The following is a 22,618-nucleotide window of genomic DNA, read 5'->3' as shown; positions in this document are numbered from 1 at the left end:
TTACAATTGTTATATCTTCTTCTTGGATCGATCCCTTGATCATTATGTAGTGTCCTTCTTTGTCTCTTCTAATAGTCCTTATTTTAAAGTCTATTTTGTCTGATATGAGAATTGCTACTCCAGCTTTCTTTTGGTTTCCATTTGCATGGAATATCTTTTTCCATCCCCTTACTTTCAGTCTGTATGTGTCTCTAGGTCTGAAGTGGGTCTCTTGTAGACAGCATATATATGGGTCTTGTTTTTGTATCCATTCAGCCAGTCTGTGTCTTTTGGTGGGAGCATTTAATCCATTTACATTTAAGGTAATTATCGATATGTATGTTCCTATTTCCATTTTCTTAATTGTTTTGGGTTTGTTATTGTAGGTCTTTTCCTTCTCTTGTGTTTCTTGCCTAGAGAAGATCCTGTAACATTTGTTGTAAAGCTGGTCTGGTGGTGCTGAACTCTCTCAGCTTTTGCTTGTCTGTAAAGGTTTTAATTTCTCCATCAAATCTGAATGAGATCCTTGCTGGGTAGAGTAATCTTGGTTGTAGGTTCTTCCCTTTCATCATTTTAAATATGTCCTGCCACTCCCTTCTGGCTTGCAGAGTTTCTGCTGAAAGATCAGCTGTTAACCTTATGTGGATTCCCTTGTATGTTATTTGTTGTTTTTCCCTTGCTGCTTTTAATATTTTTTCTTTGTATTTCATTTTTGATAGTTTGATTAATATGTGTCTTGGTGTGTTTCTCCTTGGATTTATCCTGTATGGGAATCTCTGTGCTTCCTGGACTTGATTGACTATCTCCTTTCCCATATAAGGGAAGTTTTCAACTATAATCTCTTCAAATATTTTCTGTCCCTTTCTTTTTCTCTTCTTCTTCTGGGACCCCTATAATTCAAATGTTGGTGTGTTTAATGTTGTCCCACTGTTCTCTGAGACTGGCCTCAATTCTTTTCATTCTTTTTTCTTTATTCTGCCCTACAGTAGTTATTCCCACTGTTTTATCTTCCAGGTCACTTATCCTTTCTTCTTCGTCAGTTATTCTGCTATTGATTTCTTCTAGAGAATTTTTAATTTCATTTATTCTGTTTTTCATCATTATTTGTTTGCTCTGTAGTTTTTCTAGGTCCTTGTTAAACGTTTCTTGTATTTCCTCCATTCTATTTCCAAGATTTTGGATCATGTTTAGTATCATTACTCTGAATTCTTTCAGGTAGACTACCTATTTCCTCTTCATTTGTTTGGTCTGGTGGGTTTTTATCTTGCTCCTTCATCTGCTGTGTATTTCTCTGTCTTCTCATTTTGCTTAACTTACTTTGCTTGGGGTCTCCTTTTCCCAGGCTGCAGGTTCGTAGTTCCTGTTGTTTTGGTGTCTGCCCCCAGTGGGTAAGGTTGTTTCAGTGGGTTGTGTGGGTTTCCTGGTGGAGGGGACCGGTGCCTGTGTTCTGGTGGATGACACTGGATCTTTCTTTCTGGTGGGCAGGACTGCATCTGGCGGTGTGTTTCGTGATGTCTGTGAACTTATTATGATTTTAGGCAGCCTCTCTGTTAATGGGTGGGGTTGTGTTCCTGTTTTGCTAGTTTTTTGACATGGGGTGTCCAGCACTGGAGCTTGCTGGTCGTTGAGTGAAGCTGGGTCTTACTGTTGAGATAGGCATATCTGGGAGAGCTCTTGCTGACTGATATTATGAGGGGTTGGGAGGTCTCTGGTGGACCAATGTCCTGAACTCGGCTCTCCCACCCCAGAGGCTCAGGCCTGACACCTGGCCAGAGCACCAAGACCCTGTCAGCCACACAGCTTGGCCTTCTAAAAATGTGTCAAGCATCCACTGCATAGAAGTATGATTTTCTCCTTTTGTAATTCACTCAGGAAATTTTCTAGAGATCCAGTGGTGTGGGCATGTCAAGCTCTCCCTTTTTTTTTTTTTTTTTGCAGTACGCGGGCTTCTCACTGTTGTGGCCTCTCCCGTTGCGGAGCACAGGCTCCAGACGCGCAGGCTCAGAGGCTATGGCTCACGGGCCCAGCCGCTCCCCCCGGCATGTGGGATCTTCCCGGACCGGGGCACGAACCCATGTCCCCTGCGTCGGCAGGCGGGCTCTCAACCACTGCGCCACCCGGGAAGCCCCAAGCTCTCCCTTTTACAGCCATGAATAAGTTGCTGTATCTGGTTCTTCCTTTCCAGTCCTTGCAGACTGGCTATTAGGTCACTCTTCTGACGCTCAGCAAGGCTGCTCACTGCTGCAGTCAGCAGCTCATTTCCCACCTTCTCCTCTGCAGTCAGGATGCCTCACAGGGCACCTCACAGGGCAAAGCCTGCAGCCGTCCTTGTTTGCTTCGTCGTGGAACTGACACACTAGCTCTTCTCCGTTCTTGAGCCGGCTGAGTTCCCAACCTGAGATGCTTCTGTCTTCAGCATTTTTATCGACTGATTGGCGGGTCGAATCATTTTTATTGATTGATTGGCATCAGGACTCAAACCTGCATGTCCAGACAACCGCATCCTCTCCAAAAGTCATAGCTAAGGTAACTGCAACTGCCACCAGGCTTTACATGCTGGATTTTGGGTCGGATATGGTGATTATGAGGGTCCTGTGTCAGAGCAGTAAATGTTTGTAACCCAACCAGAGTTGGGGTATTAACTCCACATGACCTTTAAACATATGAATTACACAATAAGGGCAATAAGATAAAAGGTGATTTTTAACAAATGAAAATTGATTTTGTGTAATTTTACATATAATTTTAATTTTTAAATTAATTTTTGGTGAGTAGCCTCTATTTAGATGTTGTGGTTTTAGAGTATCCCAAAAGACATTTATTTTAAAAGTTGAAAGATGAAGATGTCAAGTACATACACAGTTGAACACATGAATAGAAAGCAAAACATTCTGGCAAAATGGCACCAAAGGCACTTGCAACCCATTCCTAAATTTTGAAGTATGGTGTTATCCCAGTATTAAAAAGTCATACAGAGTACAAGAAAAATGCAAATAACTCTAAGTGGGGGAAAATCCTATGAAAATAGCTGATGGGACAACAAAATGAAGTTATCAAAGGTGAAGGATCCACATGCTATTATATGCATTTTTCAGAAATCTAATTTCTATGTGATTCATAATATTCCATGATCTCATTGTAGCTTTAGATACAGTGAAGATAGAATATATGGGTGAATTGCTGTATTAGACAAGATGTAGGTGTCACTGTCACTGACATCTTTCTAAGTATCATGAAATACAACATTAAATCTCTGACTTTATCATTAACTCCACATACCCACATTTCCATTGACTCCTAAGGCTCTCTGTTTCCTAAGTCAAACAAACCCCAAGCCTAACTCATTGTTTTAATTCTTTCCCTTCATCTGAACTGTTTCTTGCCCCATCTCCTTTAACAATGTCTTTGCCCAGCTGCCCAGCTTATGAATTCAGAGATAGCTTCCTCCTGATGTCATACTCCCAGCACTTCTTGGTTTCCAAGTCCTACTTCTAAATCATTTCTAGCATCCATCTAGAAAATTTCAGTATCTTCATCCCACTGCCTTCAGAACTGCCCGAACCTCTTTCCCATGACACCCAAAATCTTCGAAAGCCAATCCCTGCATTTGCATCAGCCTCGAGGTCAGGTGACACCTCTCTTCAAGCCCCTCCCCCCACCATGCTCTAGGCACATTGGACTCGGTTCCCCACAAACATCATACACTTTTACATCCTCATACCCTTCCTTGGATTGTCCCTTTGTGTAGGTGCCCTAATCTATGTCTTTTTTTCTCACTGAGCTTAATTGTTTTATTTACTTATTTTTAATTGTACATATTTCACATGTACAACTTGATGATTTGATATACGTACACATCCTTCCTGCTCATTATATTCCTCTGTCCTTGCACTCTGTCCTTCTTGCTGCTCTTCCCCCCACCCCCATACTGCAGTCACTTCCTCCCCACCCCTTCTCTAGCCTGAGAACTCCAGCACATCCTTTAAGGTACGACTCAGATGTGGACTGTCTCACTAGCTTACTTTGATCCCTAAGCTGGAATTTATTACTCCTTTGCCTTTGCTCTCACAGCAGAGTGTATAATCCCTCCTGATTTTACAGTTTACCATATCGAATTGCACAACTATCTGTCACTCATCTATCTTCCCTAATAGACAATGAGCTCCAAGGGTAAGGATGGCCTATTACTGATATTTGTATCCCCAAGCTGGCTAGAGAGTATGTTCTCAATAAATATTTGTTTATTGAATTGAGGCCAACTGGCTTGGATTTTTTTTTTTTTTGCGGTACGTGGGCCTCTCACTGTTGTGGTCTCTCCCGTTGCGGAGCACAGGTTCCGGACGCTCCGGACACGCAGGCTCAGTGGCCATGGCTCACAGGCCCAGATCCTCCCGGACTGGGGCACAAACCCGAGTCCCCTGCATCGGCAGGCTGACTCTCAACCACTGCACCACCAGGGAAGCCCAGCTTGGATTTTATTAAACCTCAAATATAAAGGAGAGCAATTCTCCAATATTTAAAGGGCATGAAAATTTAATTATTTGTTCCTTCTTATGGTAAAAGTATAGTATGTTATCATTACTATCCATTTCCTGGCACCTTTCCATATACAAAGGGAAATATATATGTATACTCCTCAAAACACAGGCGAATCAGATAGATATAATTTAAATATGATTATATTTCAACACAGATCTTTAAAGTTTAAAGAGAAGAAAACAGCAGTAAATTTCCATTCATACTAAGAAAATCCTAGCTCATTCTTCCTACCTGTTCTAGCTACAAATAAAAAAGGGGAAAGACCCCATATCTGGGATTCTCAGGAGCTCTCTCGGCTCACCTGCATCTTGAATCCTTTCTGGAAACACGCTCTGCAACAGTGACTGGGTGCCAACAGCACACACCAGCATGGAAACGACATGCTTGTTCTTGGCTGGCACTGATCACGTTCACCAGCGCTTCAGGGAGGGGTTGATGGATATGCTGCTGCTAGATTTCACCTAAGAAATCATTTTCATGAGGGTGATTTTATTTTTTATGAGGTGATCTGAAAACAGTCCTCAAGCTATAGATGGGGGCATGAAGCCCTGAAAAGCTGACCCATTTTGCATAAGAACTGGACAAGCTCTCCAGATCGTTGTTCCACCAGATATTTTATTAGGCACAGAATGCCAGGGCTGTACAGCTTACCTTTCTTTTTTCCACAAGGTGGTTTTCTGTTTGCAAAGATAGGAAAGGCAGAAGCCTAGTTAGCTAGCTATAATGGAGAATTGTGAATATCTCTATGTGCCTCAAAGTCCAAGGGCTTTCAAGAAAACAGTCCCCATAGACACTCTGAGATGAAGAACAGGAACTATAATACTCCATGAGCTTTGGTCCCGAGATACTTCTAGAAGAAAATCTCTCTTTGGGGTAAATATGGGAAGTGGCTCATATTGGACCTGCAGCTTTGTGGTTTGGGGGAGATGTCTAAGTCATCTCTGTTGGGTGGGATAGTTGGGGTCAAGAATAATAAAATGGGGCTTCCCTGGTGGCACAGTGGTTGAGAGTCCGCCTGCCAATGCAGGGGACACGGGTTCGTGCCCCGGTCTGGGAGGATCCCACATGCCGCGGAGCAACTAGGCCCGTGAGCCATGGCCGCTGAGCCTGCACGTCCGGAGCCTGTGCTCCGCAACGGGAGAGACCACAACAGTGAGAGGCCCGCGTACTGCGAAGAAAAAAAAAAACAAAACAGAATAAAATGCAAACTAACTAAAGAACAGAACGGTGTATAAAATAAACAATTAACCATCTAATGAGATATTAGTGCACTATCATATCCAAACCAGCCTAGATTTGTATACCTCTTCACGCATGAAATATCAATGAGAATAAATTTTTTAATAAAACTCTGGAGCTCAAAAGTCAGCTAATACTAAAAGGAATACAATTAAATTCATCCTGCATAGAAATGAATATAAAAGTTTAATAAGACACTTGCTAAATTTCAGAAGGTAGAAAAATATGCATAACTGCTAATGACTAAAAGTGAAAATAAATAACTGTTTTCGACACTGAGGTAGTTGAATGTGCAGAGTCCTTGGTACCTTATAAATCTAGATAATAAAATGTGAATAAACTACGCATTTTTATGGTCCCTGTCAGCAAGGTATCTTGGGAGAGATTTTACTTATTTTAAAGCAGTTATTCAGATGGATTCCCCCCGTCTACTTCAGGGTTTCTGCATTCTTAAGCAAGGATCCAGGAGAAGGACTTGTGGTCCCCTTCCCCAGATTTCCCTCTTCTCTCAAATTTATGGATGCTAACTTCAGAGTGCAGATTCTGTTCAGCAGAAGCAGAGGGTTCTCTACCACGGCCCAGTTATAGCTGGCGGGCCTGACTGGAAGCAAGAGTGTTGTTGAATGGGGTGGACAGTCAGGAAAATTAATAAGGATTCTTCTAGTTCAGGACATTCACACAGATTTAGCCAGTGAATCTTACAGAGGTCACCCCCCTCTCTGGCTTCAACTGTTATCTCTGCACAAAGGTGCTCAAGCCTCTCACCTGGGCTCCAGTCCACGTGACACACTCTAACCCCACTCAGATACGTCCCACTCTTTCTTTCCCAACTCAACAACCCAAACGGGACTCTGTAATTCCGCCTCAAATGCACTCCTGTTCCCAACTCCTCCACCATCCCAGCTTCCAGACCAGAAATAACAAGGAATCCTTTGGTTCCTTCATTTCACATAGAAGTTGGAGAGTCACTTCTCCTTGGAGGGGGAAGGGTGTAGCTGGGAGGAGAGCAGGGGTAGGTTTTAGCTGGGAAGCTTCGTCCGTTATTGCTTACTGCCTCCTGGTGGCTGGTGGGAGAACAGCGAGGCGCTGGAGCACAGCCCTCCGAGTAGGCGGGTTCAACTGCCAGGAAAACGGAGGCTAGGGTTACAGTCACCACGTACTTGAGAGACCAGAGGAAAGAAGAATCAAACCTAGGACAAAACTCACTCAGAGGCCAAGAAAATGACCAAACATGGAGCTTCCGAACAAAGGCTACTACCTGAGCAGGAACCAGAAACAGGGCAAGGTCCCTGGAAAGAGGGGAAGCCTCAGTAAGACCCTAGGACAGACCAAGGGGGAAGTTAAGAATGAGGAGAGATCAGAGGAAGGTCACAGGTCTTACAGGCCAGCTAGTTATTTCTAGCAGAAATAATCCTCATTTGAAGCAGAGGTACAGCACTTTTTACTTGACCTCACTTGGTGTGATGAGAGATTACAGGATCCCAACACTCTACTCTGGGAAAAGACAGCTTATGGCATCTGTAGCATGCCTGCCAGTGACAGCATGTAAGTCTTTGGACAGAGCTGTGAAGAGAGACTTGCCAAAGGACAAAGAAGGCTCGCTGTGCCCTCTCTATCCAGCAGGCAACAACAACAAATAGATGAAAACCACAGAAGATTCTCAGCCATTGCTCTATATTCACTAAAGCCTATCAGTCCCCTTGTGAGACTGGTCCTGCAGCTTCACTCTAGCCTCCACCCCGTCATCATCCTTAATCTCTGCCGGTATCATTGCACACCTGAGTTTATTCACAGGGTCTCCAAGATGGTATCTTAGTCCAAATAGTCCTTAAGTATAGGAAAATGTGCTCAATTTCACTTAAAATAAGAGGAAATAAGTTAAAACTATGCCGAGATGCCATTTCTCACTTGTCGTATTGGTGAAAAAGAAGCTTCACCAACACTCTGTTGATGAGACCATGAATCACATTGTTGATTGCGTGACACTGTGCGTGTCATATTGTTGGTGGGAGTGCAAAACAGCATAGCCTTCTGTAAGGGAAATTGAAAATATTCATTAATCCTTGATCTAGCAATCCCACCCATAGCACTTTACCCTGAAAAATACATCTCCAATAATAGGAGAAATCACAAGCATGAGATTATTAATTGAGGAATTACTAGAGATAGCAAAATGTTGGGAACAACCTACATGCCCACCCATGGGAGAATGGATGAATAAACTATGATGCATATAAACAATGGAAGAGCATGCAGCTGTAAAAAAAAAAAAAAAAAAACATCCAGGCATACCTGTTTTATTGTGCTTCGGTTTACTGCACTTCAAAGATACTGCAGTTTTCACAAATTGAAGGTTTGTGGCAACCCTGTGTCAATCAAGTCTATTAGCGCCATTTTTTCCAAAAGCATTTGCTCATTTCATATCTCTGGGTCACATTTTGGTAATTCTCAGAATATTTCTAACTTTTATTTATTATTATTATTATATTTGTTATGGTGATCTGTGATCAGTGACCTTTGATGTTACTACTCTGACCTGGTGAAGGCTCAGATGATAGCATTTTTTAGCAACAAAGTATTTTAAATTAAGATATGTACATTGTTTTTTAGACATAATGCTATTGCACACTTAGTAGGCTTCAGCATAGTGTAAACATAACTTTTATATGCACTGGGAAACTAAAAAAATCATGTGGCTCATTTTATTGCAATATTCTCTTTATAGTGGTAGTCTGCAACCAAACCAGTGATATCTCCGAGGTGTGCCTTTAATGAGGAAGATACCTATGAACATATAGATGATTATAGGATGCACTAAGTGAAAAATGTGAGACACTCTCTCTCTCTCTCTCTCTCTCTCTCTCTCTATATATATATATATATATATATATATATATGTATACACACACACACACACACACACACACACACACATATATATGTGGTATGGTAATTTTGTATCAGAGAGAAAGGGTAATAAGAATATACATGGTACTTACATATGAGCAAAAAGAAACACAGGGGAGATAAACCAGAAACTAATGCATTTGGTTGCCTGTAAAGGAAGGGGAAATGGGTTGGGAGGGCGTGAGACTTCTCTAAGAACCTTTTTATCTAGTTGTGGCTTTTAAGCCATGATCATGCTTCACATACTTAAAAGAAATCGACAATTAAAAAAAAAACCCTTAAATGTAATACAAATAGAAACAAATGAATGTACCTATACATCAACAGATAGCATAACCTCACAGATTTAAAACAATCTGAGTAACTTTTGAACATAGTGCTCTGTACACCCTCAGTGGGATATATTCTAGGGACGAAAGGAATTGCAAAGAAACCTTGACCTCCACTTAGTACATTTGATGTTGGTCATGGTATTGGTGGTGCAACAGAGCAGGACCCTAGGGTCCTTGCCCCCCATGTCCTCAGCTTGCCTTTTGTCTGTGGAAAAACTTTAGCCAAAGAATAATTTAATCAGAGAAGCAAGAGAATGCAGAAACAAAGCAAAACAGTCCAACAAGACTAAATAATAATAGTGTAGTCACTGAGCGTAGTCAAGGACCTTTAGCTCCTCCTCAAGGGCTGTAGATAATATTCTGAGCCGTATCCTGTGAGCTGTCTTATACTGAAACCCCTACCAGGTGGAAGAACTTAACTACATGATGATGAAACTGTAGCCATGACATAAGCTGCCACAATTCCAAGAAATGAAAACAAACCGACCCTGGAACTGAAGATTAACCGTCCTTAATCAAGATGACACTGGTCAGACCACTGCATGACCAATTTCAAGATGACTATCAGAGCTGACTGTGCTGTTTCTGCATGTAGCCCCCTCCCTCTGTCTATAAAAGCTCTTGCCCACTAATTGTCAGTGGGGGGAGTCGGCCTTTGGATAGGAGTCCGCCCTCCCCACTGGCTGCCAGCATCCGAAATAAAGCAAACTTTCCTTTCCACCCACTTGCTTCTTTATTGGCTTTTGAGTGGCGAGAAGCTGGACCCCACTTTCGGTAACAGCAGTGTGATTTGGAGCAAATGAGTAAACATACTGAAGCTGCTGGGAACCAGGGTTCTCCCCAAGGGAGAAAGGAGATAATGAGGGAGGACAAGGAAGAACCCTGAGGTGTACAATTGGTATTGGAGTTACAGTATGAGCTCATAATGTTTTAAAAAATACGTATTTCCTAGCTCTGTCCACTCAGAGGGTCTATAAGCACACACACAAACACACACAGAAATAGATGTGGTTATGTATGGATATAGCTGTAGATATATAAATATACAGAGATGTAAATATAGAACAAGAAAAAGCTAATGGAACAAAATGTTAACAACTGGTGAACCAAGGTGAAGGGTATATAGGTGTTCACTGTACCTGCAACTTTTCTGAGGGTTTATAATAGTTGAAGATAAAAATCAAGGGAAAAAAATAGTTTGTCTTTATCATTTCCTCCCACCTGGATTACAATTTGGTTGCCCTTCTCTGGACTTTTTCTAGCTCTAGTTTATCTCTCTTGAGAGCTGGTGACCAGAACTGCCTACAGTAATCCAGGCACAGGAATGCTATCCCTGTTAAGTCAGGGTGAGGTGCTTCCAACCTTGTTTCATACACTCCTTGGTAGGATCCTGTAGTACCAGACAGGATCAGACTCTCCAGGTACCAGCTATGGTGACTCCTCGGGCTCTTGCCAAGGATGGAATCAAAGTTTAGAGCCCTCATATGTGAACCACTCCAATTGCTAATTTACAAGTGCATTAAAACTTATTAGCCATTTTTCTGCCCACTTGCGTGAACTCATGAAATCTTTCCATGGACTATCCCCATTTATTAGATTCTCCGCAGCCTAGGAGAATTTAGTATTGCTGATGCATTCAACAAATATTCCCTGAGTATCAGGCACTATTTAGCACTGGAGGTACAGTAGTGAAAAAAGACAAAATTTCAGACATAATGGAGTTTATGTTAGTGATGGTAGGTAGATGATAGCAAATAAATAAGTAAAGAGTTGGTGATACAATTGATAGGAACAAAGCAGGCAAGGAGGATGGAGTCTGGGGTGGGGGTTAGGGAGTGGTTTGCAATTTTTAAATAAGGCAGCCAGGGAAGGCGTCATTGAAAAGGTGACATTTAAGCAAAGACCGGAAGAGGTGAAAAGGTGAGCCACAGTGATACCTGGGGGAAGGATGTTCCAGGAAGTACAAGTATCCTGTGGTGGGAGCCGTCTGGCCTGACTAACAGGAAGCTAGCGGAAGTTAGAGCTGAGTGGCAAGAGTGAGGGAGAGGGCAGAAGGAGACCAGGCCATGAGGGGCAGGGCAGATGGTATTACTGGGCCTTGTAGGTCACCTGTAGGTCATTGTCAGCTTTTGCCCTTGACTTGAAGACAGGAGCCTCAGGAGGGCTCTGGGCAGAGAAGTGACGTGGTCTGACTCACATTTCTAAAGTCTTAGCTAAAGTAAAACTCCTTCTCTGTGTGTTCTCTTTCAGATAATGTTGATTCACGAACGGATCTCTGAGGACGCCTTTTTATTTCTTCATTTCAAAAGTCTCCTGCTAACTGATGACAGACTCTTCAAATAATAGCTAGAGCCGCCACCAAAGTGCCATCACGGTTCTGTCACGGGGTCTGAAATGAGTGATGGCCATTTGTGGGTCTTTGGGGGTCACGCCCACATCTTTGAAGATGAAAAGAGGCATGGGAGAGATTAGAGGCTATGGAGAAGTGAGAATGAATGTGGGGGACAAATAGGCCAGGAGGCCAAGCCTCGTGCTGGGGTGGGGAGCATGCTCAGGGTGGAGACACAATGCAATGGAAGCAAACAGGGATCTGTGATGTTGGGCGAGGGCAGAGAACCAGGGCGAGGGCAGCGCTGCTGAAATGGCCACAGCAGGTGAGTGACGAGGAGAGAGGCACAGTGCACTCCTCTCAGTTGTCACAGCTTAGAATCTACCACAGGAATCTTGGTTTCTTCCATTTCCTGAAACCAGCCACTCTGCTGGACATAAACTTTGTGGTCTTTGGCCAGTGAGCCCAAGGCATGACCATCCAGGGAGACTCTCAGCTGGGGTTTCTTGGAGCCCTCTCTGTGGAGCTGGGTGGTCTTGTGTTCAGGGAGGGGTCCCTGGAGAGATGAGGGGTGAGATCTCATCCAAAGGACGGGTCTGAGAAGGGGCCTGGGACTTGGATGCATGCCTTATCTCTTCCCTCACCACCTCTTACCACAGTGACTGGAGCAGGGACATCACTCTGAGCCTTTCCTCCCGGGCTCTGCGTCTGTGTTCCTGTACTCCTGTGCTCGCTGCATCGTGCCCTCCATGGGCAGGTATTTACAGAAGGATGCAGGTGAGCAAGTAAGGGGAGAGGGACCATCAAAACAGAAATACAAGTCCTCCTCCTCTGTCTACCCTCCTGGCCCTTTACGGTTCTGTTTATGACCATTATTTTTAATAGATTTTTTGATGTAAAAGGCAAAGAACTGGGACGCTACTGTCTTATCAGGCCAATGGCATCAAGACCAATAACACCAACTGGTTTTATGACACGACAGAGGAGAAATAATCAATGCATAAGTTAGAGCTTTTAACATTGTTATAAACGCTGGAGCAGTAGGATTTAGTGACCAGGAGCAGGCCAAGATATGACAAAATTGTAATTGCGAGATAGGAAGTGATAGGAAGTGACACTATTTTTCACAGTAAAATAAAAGGAAGGGAAAGGAGAAAATGAAATGCACAGTCTTTGCCAGGCTGGGTTACAAACGAACCTTTCAAATTAAAAAATGCCAGGAACTTACGTGATATCGGCATTAGGGTGAAGCCCAAAGACTTCGGGGTTATCTAGGGATGGCAATGACTGGATGTATTCAAAATACTGGTCCAAGGTTTTGCACACGGGGATTTTATACCCGGTATAAAAACAGAATGTTGGTTCAAACATCTTCTCACTGAACCAGACCTATATGGGAGAGAAAACAGGAGAAATAAAATTGATGAACATCTAAATGAAAACCCAAAACTGCCACTATCAAGGAGATAGGGTCACCTTATTTCCATCTTAACCATTTTTTATATTGGGTTTGAAAGTACCTTAACAAAACCACTGATAGTATAATTAGACATAGATTAAGAAAAGAGAGAGGCCACAACACAAAAACAATGAAACCCGGTCTCTGTTTAACAGCAAAGAAGATACTTTCTAAGGGCGAGGAGGAGAGAGCCAGCCTTGCAAGCCCACCCTCTGCTGAAGCAATCTGATGACCCTCGAGCTCACTTTAAGGAGACGTGGGAATGTATTGCAGAAGCAATAACCAGACACACGAGAGCATATCTGGGCATTTTCACCACCTCCTTTCTCCCCCAAAACAGGGCTCATGACTTGGGGGCTTATGTTGTGCTCAGCGTGGCGCTGAGCACTGCACACGAGCAGGAAAACTTACAAACGTCTCCCCTCCCACCCTGAGCCGGAGAGCTCCCTCTGTTAATTATGTCCCTGGACACAAGAACCAGATATATCCAACCATCTTACTGTTTACCTTAAGACATCCTTTTCCATATGAACTGATTATCTGTAAGGTAACAGTGAGAGAACAGATATATACTTGGTGTGAACAGACTTATTCTGAAGAGGAAAAAAAAATGCTGAATGCTTGTGAGCCTCATTTGAGGCAATAACTTGTGTCTAACGGAGTGATTTTCCCAGTAGGGAGGGAAATAATGGGATGGTGGGAGGAGCAGAAATGCAGACAGGATGTCTGAATCACTCAAAGGACTCCACGTGAAAAGAGAGGGGGATTGTGCCTTCCTTCGTTGGTCACACTCTCTCTAGTATCTTCCCTCCATATCCTTCTTCCAGCTCTTTCTAGGTGCAGTGATTGCTCTGAAATACCCTGTGTACTGGCTTTCTTCATTTTTTACTCATCACAGTTCTATCCTATTCAACTCCTGTCCACAAGCCCTTGAGCTTAGAAAAGGAACGGAATGCAAAGATGAGACACACACAGTCCTTTCCTTCAAGGAGCTTGTGACACAGTAGAGAGATAAGCCAGTTACATAATAACCACAAGATAAAGTGCACGAAGGTAAGAGACAGAGGAAATAAAAATAAGCAAAGTACTAAGGAGGCTTAAAGCCAAGAAGAAAGAATAGCCAGATGGATGTCAGGTAAAGCTTTATCTAGGAGGTGATTTTGGAGATAAGCCTTGAAGGATAGAATTTTGACAAAGGAACTTGTGACTGGGGAGACCACACACGCAAAAAAAACTGACGCAAAAATGTGAGGCAGGTTGGGTAAATGATGAAATCACTGTACTTACCCTAAGGTAAATATAATGCAGTGGTAAGAGATCGGACAGAAAAAGTGAAGTGAGGTCACATTGTGGATGACTATGGATATCAGGGTGAGGACTAGTGCTTAACTTAAAAAATGGGGAGCAGTTGAAAGTCATTAAAGAAAAACAGTGCTGTGATTATGGTCATTTATAAAGATTAGGTTTTCAGTGATGTGGATGACTAGGGGGGCAAAGGCCACGGGGTCTTCAGCACACAGACAACAAATGACCACACTGAGTTTTGTGTTGCCAGATGACATATGTGTATAAAAGGAAAATGAAGTTTCCTCTTGTTTTTCCACTACTTTATTTATAAAGTACAAAAGTATAAATTGTAAATCCACAAATAGCTAGACTCAGAAACACAAAAGTAGTTGAGTTTCACCAATTTGCAGGACGTTTTTGGTATAATCAAAATACAGAGTATGAAGTCTACATGGAATTACTTTGGGGGACTCTAGAAGGTACCCTACAAAAATAAGCAGTCATCCTCCAAGGACAATGAATAAGGCTCTACAATTACTGGTTTTAAGGGAGACACACCATAAGATGCTGAGAACAGAGAAGACAAATAAGGGTTCAAAGATAAACCCCAAAGTGAAAGTCATAGGGGAAGAGGATCCCATTTGAAGGCACCGGTTTACAATTGAAGTGATTTTCACTCAGGCAATTCTGGATAACATGGTCGGGGTAAAGGGGCAACAGAGGACAGGACTTTGCCTCCCTAGTCATTCACATTCTATGTCTATTTGAAGAAATTTATTAAGCTGAATGTTTATGTTTTTCTATACTGGGCTATCTTACATATTTTTTTTAAAGTAGGTTAAAATTTTTTTTTTAATTTATTAAGCAAATACTAAGTAAAGGTCAATTCCCTTTCCTCATTTTCCTTGACCTCTCTCAGTTGACATTTCTTCTTTCTCAATACATTAAAATACTCGGGGCCTTGTCCTTAGCTTCTTTTTTTTTTTTCCTTCCCTTTCTCTACACTTTCTTCTTAGATGATGATCTCATCTAATATCTTGACTTTAAATGCCACCTGTATAAGACAAATTCCAAATTTTTTCTCCAGCCCTGAGCTCTCTCCTGAGTTCTAAACCTGTAAATCCAACTGCCTTGTTTATCTTCATTCATACTCTTATTCAACAAATATTTACTGAGCGCCTACTATGTGAAAGATTCCATTCCAGGTGCTGGGAATTTGGCAGTGATGTAAACAGGCAAAGTGCCTGCCCTTATGGAGCTTACAGTCTTGGACAACTGCACTTGGGTGTCCAGTAGGCATCTCAAAGTTTACATGATCAAAACAGAATTCCTAATTTCTACCCCCAGCCAATAAAACTCATTTTTTCCCTGCAGTTCTTTCCCTTCTCTGTAAATAGTCCCATTCTCCACCTAGTTGCTTAGGTCAAAACTAGGAGTGATCCTTGACCACCCCCCACTTCCTTCCCCCTTCCTTCCCCATCAGCATTCTGCTGGTAGTATCTGTACAATATATCCAGAAGCTAACCACCTCTCACAGTCTCCAGTGCCAAAACTCCAATTTTAGGTACTTGTACAGTTATTCTAACACAAAGTATGCTTACTAAGACATCTTTTTTTTTTTCTCTTTTGAACCTCAGATACAGAGGTGAGTTTATCATACTCCTGCATTTTATTATTCTCATGACTCTAGACCCTTTTTATTTCAGTTTCTCCCTCTTCAGCCCTGATATCCACTCCCAGCCTCCCTTCCCTGTTTAAAGATATTGATGTATGTCCTTGAATTCATGTATTTATCCTTGAGAAATATACATGTACCACTTTATAGATCTCATTTTATTTTTTAAAGCTCTGCACTCAACACTATGTTCCTAAGATCTATGCATGATGTCATATGGATCATTTCTTCCAAGTGCTGCACTGTATTCCATGATAGGCATCTATAACATTTAACTCATCTGTTCCTCTGTGACAGACTCCCAGGTTGCTTTCAACTTCCCACTATCCCAAACAATACTTTGAATAGTATCTTTGTACATGTCCACAGACTTGTCTGAGAATTCCTCTGGGACATACACTCAAGAGTGGGATTCTGGTTCAGAGGGTAGTCATATCATACACGCCTCTTTTATTTATTTTTTTTAATCTTAGTCTGGCCACGCCGCACGGCATGTGGGATCTTAGTTCCCCGACCAGGGATCAAACCTGCGCCCACCCTGCAGTAGAAGCGTGGAATTTTAGCCACTGGACTGCCAGGGAAGTCCCCATACATGCTTCATATGACTAAGTGCCACCAGATTGCACCCTTGAAGGGTGTGCAATAGTATTACATGTGCTCACCCACTACTGCCTATCTATTCTCTTAGCCTTCTTGTCTATTCTTTTAGGCTTATTCAGTCTCACAGTGGATGCTGTAATGCGCTACCAGATCCTTCTCCAGGACCTAGGCACTCACTCCCCCAGCTGTCTGGAGTACTGGCTACTGAGGGCTCACAACATTGTCCCTCCCAGGAATTGCCCTGGCAGAAGGGAGCCGCCTCAACCAAGATCATGCCCTGGGGGAAGGGATGACCCACAAGCAGATCTCCATCTCAGAGTCTGTTTCTGGAGAACCCAACCTATGATGGTCACCTGCAGCTCCACACACAATATTGCCATGACATTTTTATACATATCCATTCGTGGGCTTTTTCTAGAAATGTTCTGGGATGTTTACCTAGGATACTTAGTTTCAGTAAGTTTTGCCCAATTGCTTCCCTGGAGATCTGTACCAGATCTGCCTCCACACATCCTTACCAACGCTTATCATCCACCTTTCTCCACATTCAGCTTTAAGAAAAACTTGCAAATATTAGTAAGGGTTGAAAAAAAATTCAGATTTCTGGTCAACCTCCAGTTTACCAAAATACCCTCAAAGCTTATGCCTTGTTGTTGAGGTGTTAATTTTGTTAAAAGGGGGGAAAAAAATCAAAGAATTAACAACTTAGATCCTAATATAAAGAACTCAGATAAGGGTAAAATACTCCTATATCTGATTTTTTTCCGCTCAGGTAATGTATTTTGCTTCTTTAACGTGTAAAGGTTTTAGGAATAATTTGAATCTGGTAGATGTACTTAACTATTCACCCTTGATGTGAAAGCCAGAATTGCTAAGAATAATATTCTCTAGAAAATGTTTACCCACATGATAGATGCAGATTTTACTGGGAACAGAGGAAAAAATGAACACTTCATCAATTTTCAATTGTCTGTCCTAACAGAAAGAGATGAGAAAACTCAAATTTTGGTTCATTCTCCAATCACTTATCTTGGGGCTTCAAATCGCCCTGAAGACTTGCAATCAGAGGAAAAGGCAGAGATATTATGTCCAGTATTTTTATAGGAGGGGAAGTGGGGAGAGACCATGGACATGAGCAGCTAATCTATACAGGAGAAGATTCATAGACCGTTGAGAGTTGACCTTTGTTCTGTCCTGGACCACAAGTAGATTGTTAGTTGGTTTGGTTTTGGTTTGGTTTGGTTGGCTGATTCCTTTCAGCAGCTCTGCTCTATATTTTTTTTCCCTTTAAGTTTGGCTTACCTGCTACAAACAAAAAATATTCTTGTTTAATATGAAGATGCAATGAGATGTACATCCATGCTATTTTTTTTCTAAACTGACTTACTCTAGCAAAGCAATTAAGCAGACGTTTATCAAAGTCGTCCGTGACTCTGCCCCCATATTGGACTTCTCCGATCATGTACCGAACAGTACTCCACGACACGCCCTTTATTAAAAACAGAAAAGAATTATTCATTGTCAACCCAAACAAATAGTTCTAAACATTTTGGATCTTCCTCTCAAAGAAAGGTCTGGAAAAGGAAGCACTAGCTAGACTGCATTTAAAATTACTCATTATCTTATATTAATAACTCTTTTGCTCTTACATGACTGGAACTGCTATGGTTTGTTCACCAAAGAAAAATCTACAGTACTAAACGTTGGTGAATATATTGCTCATTGATTATTTAAAGTAGGGGGAAAAGAAGACAATTTTTCAATCTGTGGATGTAATTATCTGTAATACTCATTATAGTAATGCCAAGCTGTTAGAGAAGAAAAAAGTCACGTTTAGTGAAGAAAGGAGAAAAATCAAGTAATCAATGCTTTAAATATGCTTTCTTAGTAATATATTTTCTCAAACAGTATAAGAACTAGAACATTATTCACAAGATTTTTCTACAATGCAATCCTTTCCTGTTTCATTATGTGAGCTATGACTACATCAAAGTCTTTATTAATTTCCATAGCAATCTTACACTAGCAATACATTTCAGATATTAACAGTTTTTTTATTTTAAAAAATGCTTCAATACATTTGGGGTAGGAGAAGTAAGGATGCTTAATTTTTATTTACTTTCTCTTGGTTAAAATTTTATTTTTCAGGGCTTCCCTGGTGGCGCAGTGCTTGAGAGTCCGCCTGCCGATGCAGGAGACGCGGGTTCGTGCCCCGTTTCGGGAGGATCCCGCGTGCCGCGGAGCGGCTGGGCCCGTGAGCCATGGCCGCTGGGCCTGCGCGTCCGGAGCCTGTGCTCCGCAAATGGGAGAGGCCACAACAGTGAGAGGCCCGCATACCGCAAAAAAAAAAAAAAAAAAAAAAAAAAAAAAAAAAAAATTTTATTTTTCAGCTTCATTGCCTTTCAAAGCAACTATTTCAAGGTAACTGTCATTTGTATATACCAAAATGATAAACAGTCCCAGAATACGAACCCATGTGATATAATTTTTCATCAAGATGTCCTACTCAATTTAATATCCCTTTGTAATTTCTAAGAAAAATCATGGTTTGATTCTAGATTTCCCCCCTACCCAGATAATAATTCATCATGGCTCACTGTCATCATACTGATACTGCAGAATGTATGATTATCTTCGAGATCTACTATGAGAAGGAAGAGAGGGAGAGACGATAGGAAACTTGTATTTATTGAGCCCTGATTATGTACCATACACTGTGCTTTCACAAATGCTAACCCATTTATTCCTCACGGAAACCATGACCATTTTATAGATGAGGAAACAGGCTCTGAGAGGCTCATAAAATTCCTCAAGATCATGGAAAAAACAGATTTCCAACTCCTTGCAACACTTGGGTGAAAGGACAACTGGGTTTGTGTTCTTAGCTCGGTGACCTTGAGGAAGTCCCTTGTCTTCTCTTGTCTAGTACCTCATCAGTAAAATGGGGATCATAGTAACACCTTGGGTATCTACCTCACTGAGCTGTGAAAATAAAAATGAGACCCTGCACATGCGAGCACTTTGAAAACTGTGAAGTGTTACACAAGGATCAGTGACCATTATTCAAATCATTGCTATTTATCTGCATAAGCTTAAGCGTCTGTTAAGATGTGACTTAAGGTACAAAAGAACTTTTACATGGGCTGGGAGATATTCTCATTTCTGAGGATTCTGAGGAAGCATGAGTGAGATAAAGGAAGAAAAGTCTGATTTAAGGTATATATTCTCTTGAAGTGCACTGTGGCACCTGGATGTGACGTGAAGAATGCTGTGGTGTTTCTCAACACAGTGAGTTCCTTTGTCGGGGCTCTGCCTCTGTTGTGCATGTGCTCAGGAAAGAGAGAGATGGGGTGGAGGGGGACACAAGTGTGAGATGGAGAGTCCCAGTGCGCTCCTATGGGCAGTAGGGGTGTGAGTGGAAATGGCTGGACCAGTAAACAGGTGATTGGAATGATTGGTCCCCTTTGGGAGAGCTGGGGGGAACCTCAGCAGGGCCACTGCATATTCCAGACTGGGAATGTCTGTAGAACTTTGATTTAAGGATGGCAATGAAGACAGAAAAAAGAAACAATTTCACTCACTTTCTTAATATCGCATTCATCAAGGTGATTCTGAATAAACTGAACGCTGGCTGAAAAGTCAGCAGAATTGAATTCATAAGGAATATTCCATCCTAAGGGACCAAATTTGCGTCGCTCCTTAAAAACAACAGAGAAAAGTAATTGAGCGAGAGTTTTAAATTGTATTGCAGCTGATACCTGTTTTTATTATTAAAACATAAAGTACAGTAAAATTAAGGCATGATATTGAAATAAGCTGACATCATAAAAGAACAGTATATGATTTTGGATATAGTAACAAATAAAGATATTACTCCTTGGCTCTAGAAGGCTTTCAAGAGCAAATCTCCAAATATTTGCCAAATTGGAGTTCTTGGGTTTAAAAAGTGTAGGTCTCCATTGTCAACTCAAAAAGTGCAGTAGGTGCTCAATAAATATCTGTTGAATGAATTAATTTATTCTAAACTGGACTGTTGAAAATTTCAAATGTTAAATGCAAGGGTTTGAATTTTAATTTTTTAAGGTGAATGACTTAAGCACTCAAGGGCATTTAGACGTCCTGCTAGTTTCACTTGGTAATCTTGCAGTTTCAGATTTTGAAAACTAAACATTTTCTATGGTAAAACATGACATCTCTCTCTTAAAACATTCATATTGCCTTCATTTGTTCTCTCCTGTGAAACAGCAGCTGTTTCAAATTTCCAAATTACTCATAAATAATCAAATGAGGCTCAGGCCAAATGACTCAATTGCTTTGATATTCTGGAGACCATTTTAAATATATGTGAGTGTTAGAACTCATATTTCCAGGCTGTCATCACCTAGTAAACAACACGGATTAACTCAAACATTACCATACCATCAGCTTTCCCTGCCTCAGCACACAATCAGTCTCTCTAAGAAAGGTCCAATTATTTATTCAGGTTAGCTCCTAGAACTTTGACCCTGGTGCCTCTCCATACGGAGAGTAGAATTCTAATACATCTACGGGAAGATGTAATTCTACTTCTCTACCTCTAAATGTATACTAACTTTTCTCTCTTTTGCCTTCCTTAACGCAACACACACACACACACACACACACACACACACGCACGCACGCACGCACGCACGCACACATTGTTTTCACAAGCCATTCCAATACTTCTTCTTGCAGCTGTCCCATGCTTTAGATCTTGAATAACACTACCATTTAAAGGAATCTAAGTGAATTGCAGTTTGGACAAATTCATGGACAAGTCAGAAAAGAGATTGAGATACTGAGAAGCTTTAATTACTGATTTTTTTAGGATATGCTTTTAAGATTTTTTTATATAAATTTATTTTATTTATTTATTTATTTTTGGCTGCGTTGGGTCTTCATTGCTGCACGCGGTCTTCCTCTAGTTGCGGTGAGCGGGGGCTACTCTTCTTCCTTGCAGTGCACGGGCTTCTCATTGTGGTGGCTTCTCTTATTGCGGAGCTCGGGCTCTAGAGCACAGGCTCAGTAGTTGTGGCACACGGGCTTCGTTGCTCGATGGCATGTGGGATCTTCCTGGACCAGGGCTCAAACCCATGTCCCCTGCATTCGCAGGCGGATTCTTAACCACTGCGCCACCAAGAAGTCCTCTTTTAAGATATTAAATAAAACATCAAAATTAATTTGGGTCCAGATGTCCACCCTGGGAGGTCAGACTGAGGGCAAACAACCCTTAAAAATGTCAACTACTTGGCTTCCCTGGTGGCACAGTGGTTGAGAGTCCACCTGCCGATGCAGGGGACACGGGTTTGTGCCCCGGTCCGGGAAGACCCCACATGCCACGGAGCGGGTGGGCCCGTGAGCCATGGCCGTTGAGCCTGCACGTCCGGAGCCTGTGCTCTGCAACGGGAGAGGCCACAACAGCGAGAGGCCCGCGTACCGCAAAACAACAACAACAACAACAACAACAACAACAAATGTCAACTACTAGCGTTATTTCTATAGCTGTTCTTTTTTAGGTAAGGCTGTCAGGTGTTGGACATTTGCATGGCGTGACTCCCCACTCCTTAGCTAATTAGACCAAAGGTGAACAACCAGCCTAAGAAGAGCCAGCAATATCCCTTCTCCCAGGAATTTGGATTTAGAGTTCAGAACAGATATTCAGAGTTTGTCTTAGTCAGAACTTAAACTAGAGAGGTTTGTAAACTCAGGAGCTGTGAAGAACCGTCTTCCACCTTGAACACAGAGAAGATTAGGAGGAGCCACGGGGTCAGGAGGAGGCCTTGACAGGAGGAGACATATCTCCCATGTTTGTCTCCCCTTTTGTACCTGCGCCTCGGGAGAAGGATCATGGTTGTCTAATAAACAAACATGTGAGTTGATTATTATCAGCACGAAAGGCACTCTCTCTCACTCTCCGGAGGGTCAATTAGGAAGCTGACGTGTGGTTTTGAATTTCTTGCGTGGGTCCCAATAAGCACTGAGGTGAGCCTCCTCCAGGTTGCTCTAGGAGCGAGAGGGGCCTGGAGGGTCTATGGGGTACTAACATGAAAATGCGTTCAGCTAACACTTGAGGCTCTGGGATTTCTTCCACCTTGAGGGCTTCAAAGAGAAGAATGCTAACCACTTACGAACCAAACACAAATGTTTTCCCATTGTTTATAAAAAGAAAATCAACTCTAAACAGTTTTACCTGTTTTGACTTAGTTTTTAAAATTTACTGTTCAATTAGGTAGGAGACTGAATGAAGAACA

General features: G+C 42.0%; 1 protein-coding gene across 1 annotated transcript in view; it reads right to left on the bottom strand.

Moving 5' to 3' along the window:
- The window catches only part of DNAH8 (dynein axonemal heavy chain 8), a 332,081-nt gene that overhangs the window by 35,775 nt on the left and 273,688 nt on the right, over nucleotides 1-22,618 (bottom strand). Inside the window, exons 85-87 of the mRNA XM_007458310.1 lie at nucleotides 19,928-20,044; nucleotides 17,734-17,835; nucleotides 12,554-12,714 (exon numbers count right to left, since the gene is read on the bottom strand). Of these exons, the coding sequence (XP_007458372.1) occupies nucleotides 12,554-12,714; nucleotides 17,734-17,835; nucleotides 19,928-20,044 (380 nt within the window). The remainder of the gene's footprint in view (nucleotides 1-12,553; nucleotides 12,715-17,733; nucleotides 17,836-19,927; nucleotides 20,045-22,618) is intronic.

The sequence above is a fragment of the Lipotes vexillifer genome, unplaced genomic scaffold (genome assembly GCF_000442215.2).
Source record: "Lipotes vexillifer unplaced genomic scaffold, Lipotes_vexillifer_v1.1 scaffold4, whole genome shotgun sequence".
NCBI classification, from domain to species: domain Eukaryota; kingdom Metazoa; phylum Chordata; class Mammalia; order Artiodactyla; family Lipotidae; genus Lipotes; species Lipotes vexillifer.
The sequence above is the reverse complement of the archived record's forward strand: the minus strand, read 5'-3'. Positions and strand labels throughout refer to the sequence as shown.